At 34.2% G+C, this 6,308-nt stretch overlaps 1 protein-coding gene across 1 annotated transcript; it reads right to left on the minus strand.

Annotated features, from left to right (window-relative positions):
- Nucleotides 1–2,133: 2,133 nt before the first annotated feature.
- LOC139085861 (mitochondrial sodium/calcium exchanger protein-like) lies at nucleotides 2,134–5,180 on the minus strand. Its single transcript, XM_070634038.1, has 6 exons — nucleotides 5,162–5,180; nucleotides 4,658–4,878; nucleotides 3,791–4,469; nucleotides 2,994–3,483; nucleotides 2,800–2,867; nucleotides 2,134–2,444 (listed from the first exon to the last, which is right to left on the minus strand). The coding sequence occupies exons 2-6, from the start codon at nucleotides 4,858–4,860 to the stop codon at nucleotides 2,235–2,237; spliced, it is 1,650 nt and encodes a 549-aa protein (XP_070490139.1). The 5' UTR covers nucleotides 4,861–4,878; nucleotides 5,162–5,180; the 3' UTR covers nucleotides 2,134–2,234.
- Between the last annotated feature and the right edge of the window lie 1,128 nt (nucleotides 5,181–6,308).

Here is a 6,308-nt window from a genome sequence, read left to right on the forward strand (position 1 = left end):
TATGTAGTCATAGTGTTTATCCTCCTGGACTATACATCAGATTTCAGAATTATTCGTTGGTACGTTTCACCCCATTCCTCTACAGCTCTACAACTGAGGAAATGGTTGTACTTAAATAGCACCAGAGAAATGCTCACTATGCAGTTTCTATTTGTGCTAAGTCATGGAGTTACCTATTTCCTAGTTGGCGTTCTGCCTATGTCTACTACATATCAAATTATAAGAGCTTAAAGTTTACTTTTCTATACAAAATCCGAGTCGAATTTATGCTCTACCAGGGGCTCCGCTACTGTTTATAAAGTAACTCAATTTGTATCTAACGTATTTCAATATTCAAAGATTTCAAGGACTATAATGAAGATGTTGTGGGAATCTTGAAGAAATTTTCTCCTCAACTTGATGATGTATTTGAGATGTGCCGAACACACACACAACAAGAATGTAATAACATATTGGCCAACACTTTAACTTTGCGAGGATCTTGCTTTACATTCAACATGCTGGATCATAATTTGATCTTCAAAAATGGAACAAGCACTGATCTTATAGGCAAAAAATCTGTTCCATACTCAAATCAAAAGTCGATGTGGTCACTTGAACGTAAGTTCTCAACTAGAGATACTGTCATGCCGTTAAGGCCAACTGATGTTAGAGGTATTGTACTTAAAACGAGACTTCATAAAAATGAATCTTCATACGTATGTTCTGGGGGACATTATGGATATAGTGTAATCATTCACTTACCAAATGAATATCCATCATTCATGCACGTTTATACAAGTTTTCAAGTTAATACGCAAAAAGTAATAAGCATAACAGCAACAGCAAGTAAATATGATGATTTTCTGAAGGGATATCCTCTTGAACAGAGAGGATGTTTCAATGAGAATGAACGTCAATTGAGATTCTTCAAGCAATACACAATGACTAACTGCTTAGAGGAATGCATTACTAATTTAACATTAAAAAAATGCGGTTGCGCAGCTTTCTTTGCACCGAGAAGTGATGACATGAAAGTTTGCAGGTTTATTGATCATAACTGCTACAGTTCTGTTTACAATTATTGGCCAGAAGTTTACTATGAAATACCTGAAAATGTAAAGGATAATCCTGAGTTCCCATGCAATTGCATCCCATCCTGTTCGATCATAGAATATAAACAAGTGTCTGAATATACAGTTGAGAGTAAAGAGGATGCATCAGACAGGTTAAAAATTTCACAAATGATTCCGAAAAGCACAACATGTTCGTTAGGGCTCAGCTACGTAGCTGTATAATCGATTCGACGCAAAGTTGCCCTAACGACTTGTTACTGTATTGTGCTGCTCGGGCACTTTAAATTTAATATTTTAATGTAACTTTAATTCCAGTAAGGATTTCGCTTACGGCTATCTCAGCATAATGTTCACCTATGCTCAAATAGTGGAAACAACAAAATGTGCAACTTTTCGTTTTCATAATTTAATTGCTGAAGTTGGTGGATTATTATCATTATTTTTAGGTTTTTCGTTGTTTTCTATTCTTGAACTGACATTTGGATGCTTTATAAATACAAGGACAGTTATTTGTCAGATTTTCAATAAGTTTATAAGGAGATGGTCCAATAAGGAAAGCAAAGGTAATATTAATGAGAATATTATTATTGTGGTTCCTTGTGATGAGAAGAAGACAGGAGTACTGGACCAACAAAACGACCAAACAGAAAAACTTGGAAATGAGGATTTAAAAATTCAGACAGAAAAACTGGGTTCGTAAAGAATGAAAAGGAACTGCAGTTTTTAACTGGTTTCTAAAGGAACTCTAGAGCACTATATCCTAAAACTAAAAAGCCTTAAAGCAGTTTTATTAATGTTTTGTAAATTTTGCTTGTAATTGTTAAAGAAATTAAATAAATAAAATATGTGTTTCAGTCATCATTCGATATTATTAAAGCACAAGGCCGTAGGCAAAGGAGGAGACGTTAGGGGCTCAAATCCTTCTTTAAGAATTGGAAATACTAGTAATGTTCCATGATATATGACTATGAAAAGAAAAAAAGATTCCAAATTTCAACAAAATTTCCCAAAATAAAGTTTTCTGACTGCACCCTAGCTCAATCCTATTCATAAACTACTCTAAAAAGCCCCACATGTGTATTATATAGACGTCCATCTTTATTATTATTTTCTAACAATTTTAATGTCACTAAAGTATCAAACTATGAATTTACACAAAACCAACATATTTTTCATCATTCATGTCATTCCATGATCAGTTCCATAAGGATGCATAACCTCAAATTCGCCAAGGAAACAATACAGCAGGAAAATTACATACATAGCAATACAAAAACATCCAATCGATCGTCGACAAACAAAATCCGTGCACAGCAATGCAAATAGTGTAAATAATAAAATCAGCACCAGAAATAGAATGCAATTTGGTCCCATTGCACCTTCACGAGTCTGCGAAATAAATAAGAGAAGGAGAAATAATTGGAGTTGAATATTTTTTGTAGTCACGTATTATGAATAAAATGTTTCGTGATTTTAGGAGCTATTGAGGATGATTGTGGGTTTTTGGGATAATTTGTAAAATTTAGGATATGCTTATTGCTTTTTAAAGGGAACGTATTCAGGAAGGAATTTATATGAGGAGGAAGCGATAGGTGATTTGCCATTGCTAAAACGCAGCTTCTGTTCTACTCAAGCAGTTATATCAACATTTATAAAATGCGCTTTATCCACTCCTATCCCAAAAATTTCCCAACTTGTTTCCCATCCACTAAATCTTTTCCAAAATAAATAAAATGAAACTTACATGAGCTAAATTATTATCCGATCGGATACCTTTTATAATGAACGTTAATCCAATACCAAGCAATGAATCTGTAAATAAATAACATCATTTTGACATCATGTTAAACACGTAATGTACATTGCATGTACACCGACAGACTGGATTTATACAAAAAAAAAAAAAATAAATAAAATCTATATTTATTTGCTACTCACTAAACATTGGTCCACCAAAGCATGCAGCAAATGCCATCTGTTGATATCCTTGTTTTGCCAATGCAATATTTGCAAATACATCGCCAACGCTATTTCCCCATGCCAAAATGGATAAGCCGACCATTGAATCTGTCAAGTCGGAAATAATTCCGACTGTCGTCATAACACTTACGACTTCCTTTGCAACATTATAAATCACCAAAATTGATCCAGCGAAACTTCCGACTGCGAATGCTACATGATATTTTGGTGGACAGTCATTACGTGAGGTCATGTAGACTGCAATGTCTATTGCAATGGATATGATGAAAATTAAAAGAGCTAACGATACATAGCCGTATATCATGTATGTGAATTGATGAATGGAGAGAAGAATCATTTGTGGAAGAATTATGATGTTGAGCATGTTGAGTAGTTTTGACCATCCATGAAGTTCTTCGCTGTAGTCGACGACGGGAATTATTAAGGTGAGAATAAAGAGGATTGGTGCCTGGAAACGATATAGAAATGGATTTTAATCGATTTTTTGGTATGATGGGTTGAATTGCCTAACAGATGGAAGTGAGCATTAATCTATAAGCCATGAGATGTAACCACATGCTATTGCCATTGATAATCCTGACAACAGAGTTAGCAGGACTCCAATGTGAAGACGCCTGTATTGGACACCACTCTCAAAAAGTGAAATCGGGACTGACTGCACTTTTTTTGGGAGGCGACTCTATAGTTGGATAGCGCTTTTTTGGACTTTTGGAGTCCGGACTCTCAAAGTCCTGCCTACTCTGCCTGACACTAACCTTAATAATCATGAAAAACTTTCCCAAACAATTAGATTCATTCCAACTTCTCTTATCCAGTGGATTTATAGCCCTAATGAACTTCTGGAACAGACTCTCATTTCGGTTCTCTCCAAACTCTTTCCTTAATGCTGCTGTCATTTCCTCCGTAAAAATTACAGATGAGTTCTTTCGATTTCTTATCTGAATCTCTGACAAAACTTCTAGTTCTGCAAGCTTTTTAAGAATGTCCTCTTCAATTTCTGCACTACTTGACCTACTCGATGATTCCTTCAACTTCTTCAATGTCCTTTTGTGAATAAAATGCTCAATAATAACAACTGTAAGGTACACAAGGTAGATTCCAACTGTCAGGAATCCCTCATAGATTTCATACAACTGATCATGAATGGAAGAGTGGATGTAAATGGCAGCAAAAGTAAAGAACAAAACATCTCGGACATAAGTCTTCCACTCAAGCTTAAATGGTCGCATAATCATGATTGCTCCAATAACAAATCCAGTCACAAATGCTGCACCACCAATTAGTTGAGTATACATCAGTTCAGTATCGCCATGGGTGTTCAAGAGTGATGTAAAAATGTCGGGTGATCCGTTGCCAAATGCAAGCAGTGTAACACCACCAAGATTTTCACTTAATCCAAGGAGTTTTGAAATAACTGCAAGTGCTGGACAGAAACTATAAAAATATTATTAGAAAGTATGTTAGTATGACGATTTGGAAGGGATATGGTGCAATTCAGACATATGGACAGCCATCTGACCATTAATCCACAAAACCAATTTCACCACATCCCGTCACATCCTCCAAAAAACAAAACCATTTCAAATGTCAAAGCATGAACATTTTTAACCCACTCAACTTACAATTTGTCAGCAGTTGTTCCAAGCGTAATGAACAAGTAAACGCACATGATGCAAACAATAAAAAATCCACCGATATAATCATGCATGTTTGTGGCACCAACAGTGCAGAATATGAATTTGAGATAGTTCATATAGTGAATATTTCTGCCACATTCTACATGCGAACTAATGAAATGGCATCGATCTGTATAGTCAAGTTCCATGACGTGTGCACATGGTAGCTATAAGTATGAGAGAATAAGAACAAAAAGTTGTAATAATGAACAGAATTGAAATGAAGAAAAAAAATTTATTATTAAGATGAGCGAGGATTATTGCTGGATTTGTGAGCAGTCTTATTAGTTTTTCTTTGTTATTAGTTATTTTCTGAGTGGGTTGACCTTAGCTTTAATGTCGGTTCTGTACAATCTCGTTCGAATTCTTTAATTAAGCATTATTGATCTGTTCTTGATGTTCTATCTATATAATAAGTTGACAATAGTCGAAATTCACAATTATACTTACAAGATGTGGACCAGTTACATTAGAAATGTGCCTGGGGTCTATCAAAAAATTGATCAGCATTTCTTTTAATTCCTTTTTTTTCACAAGATTTTAAAAATATTTTTGACAACAAAACAGTTAAAGAAAAATATGATTGCTATGATCGTTAACTAAAAGTTTCCTTATAATAATTAATATTGTCATGATTTGAGTTGTATTCAGTTGATTCATAGAGTAAATAATTAAAAGCTGTTCTGATCTTACTTTCTTATTTACTTCGCTGGCCGTACTGATCAAGATGATGCCTACAACTGGTTCTATCGCATGTCAATTGCCAATACGAAATGTTCTGATCTTACTTATTAAATTACTTACTTGCTGTTACCATGCTTCTGAAAATGTGACGTTTAGCCTCTCACAAAAGATTTTCCATTGAACTCTGTTGTTGCCTCTATTACCTAGTCTGTTAAAATTATCTGTCCTCATATTGAACTAACATTCTTAAGAATTACATCCTATGTGGAGCTTTGGTTACAACAGAAGGCTTTCCATGTAAACCTGTTGCTAGTTCTGTCACCTAGTCCACTCATACTCTCTGTCATCAAATTGACAGAACATTCTTAAAACCACACCTGTTTGTTATATGCGTTCAAAGTGGGATTCGTCCAAAACTGATTTTAGGACCATAAGGTACAAAGGAAAACTGAAGGCTTCTACATATCCCTACATATGAAATACATAATTAGCAGGTCTGGTGTTCTTGACAGAACCCTAGTTGAATGACAGTTTAACAACTATAGTGAAATTATTGTTATTATTGTCTTTTATTCATTTCTGAATTGAAGTAAAGGAAAAGCCGCCTGAATAGTATCAAAACTAGATCAAACTGCATAAAAACCTTCCTTATCATTTCCTGTTATACGTTTACAAATACATTATGTTCAGAGAGTCATTTGTATCGTTAAAGGACTTAATACTATCATTAATAATTATTTTATAATTTAACGGTTAAATCAGATTTAAAAATTTTACGTACTAGATTTTCAACATAAACAAAAAGTGTCTTCACTAAATTATCAAAAGTATGGTTTACGAATGAAATTTAAAAAATTTGACTAAAAATTTCATAAAAATACATTAATAAGGACTATAACATAGAATTGGACTC

The sequence above is a fragment of the Chironomus tepperi genome, unplaced genomic scaffold (assembly GCF_022539635.2).
Source record: "Chironomus tepperi strain 1889 unplaced genomic scaffold, CSIRO-AGI_Ctep_v1 contig_84, whole genome shotgun sequence".
In the NCBI taxonomy this organism is placed as follows: Eukaryota; Metazoa; Arthropoda; class Insecta; order Diptera; family Chironomidae; genus Chironomus; species Chironomus tepperi.

What these genes read in the sequence shown, in the direction of transcription:
- LOC139085861 (XM_070634038.1), bottom strand. Translation starts at nt 4,860, where the DNA reads ATGGAACTTGACTATACAGATCGATGCCATTTCATTAGTTCGCATGTA. An exon ending in CTTTGGTGGACCAATGTTTA is followed by an intron (nt 2,868 to 2,993) that starts GTGAGTAGCAAA and finishes ATTTATTTACAG; the next exon opens with ATTCATTGCTTGGTATTGGA. An exon ending in CGGATAATAATTTAGCTCAT is followed by an intron (nt 2,445 to 2,799) that starts GTAAGTTTCATT and finishes TTTATTTCGCAG; the next exon opens with ACTCGTGAAGGTGCAATGGG.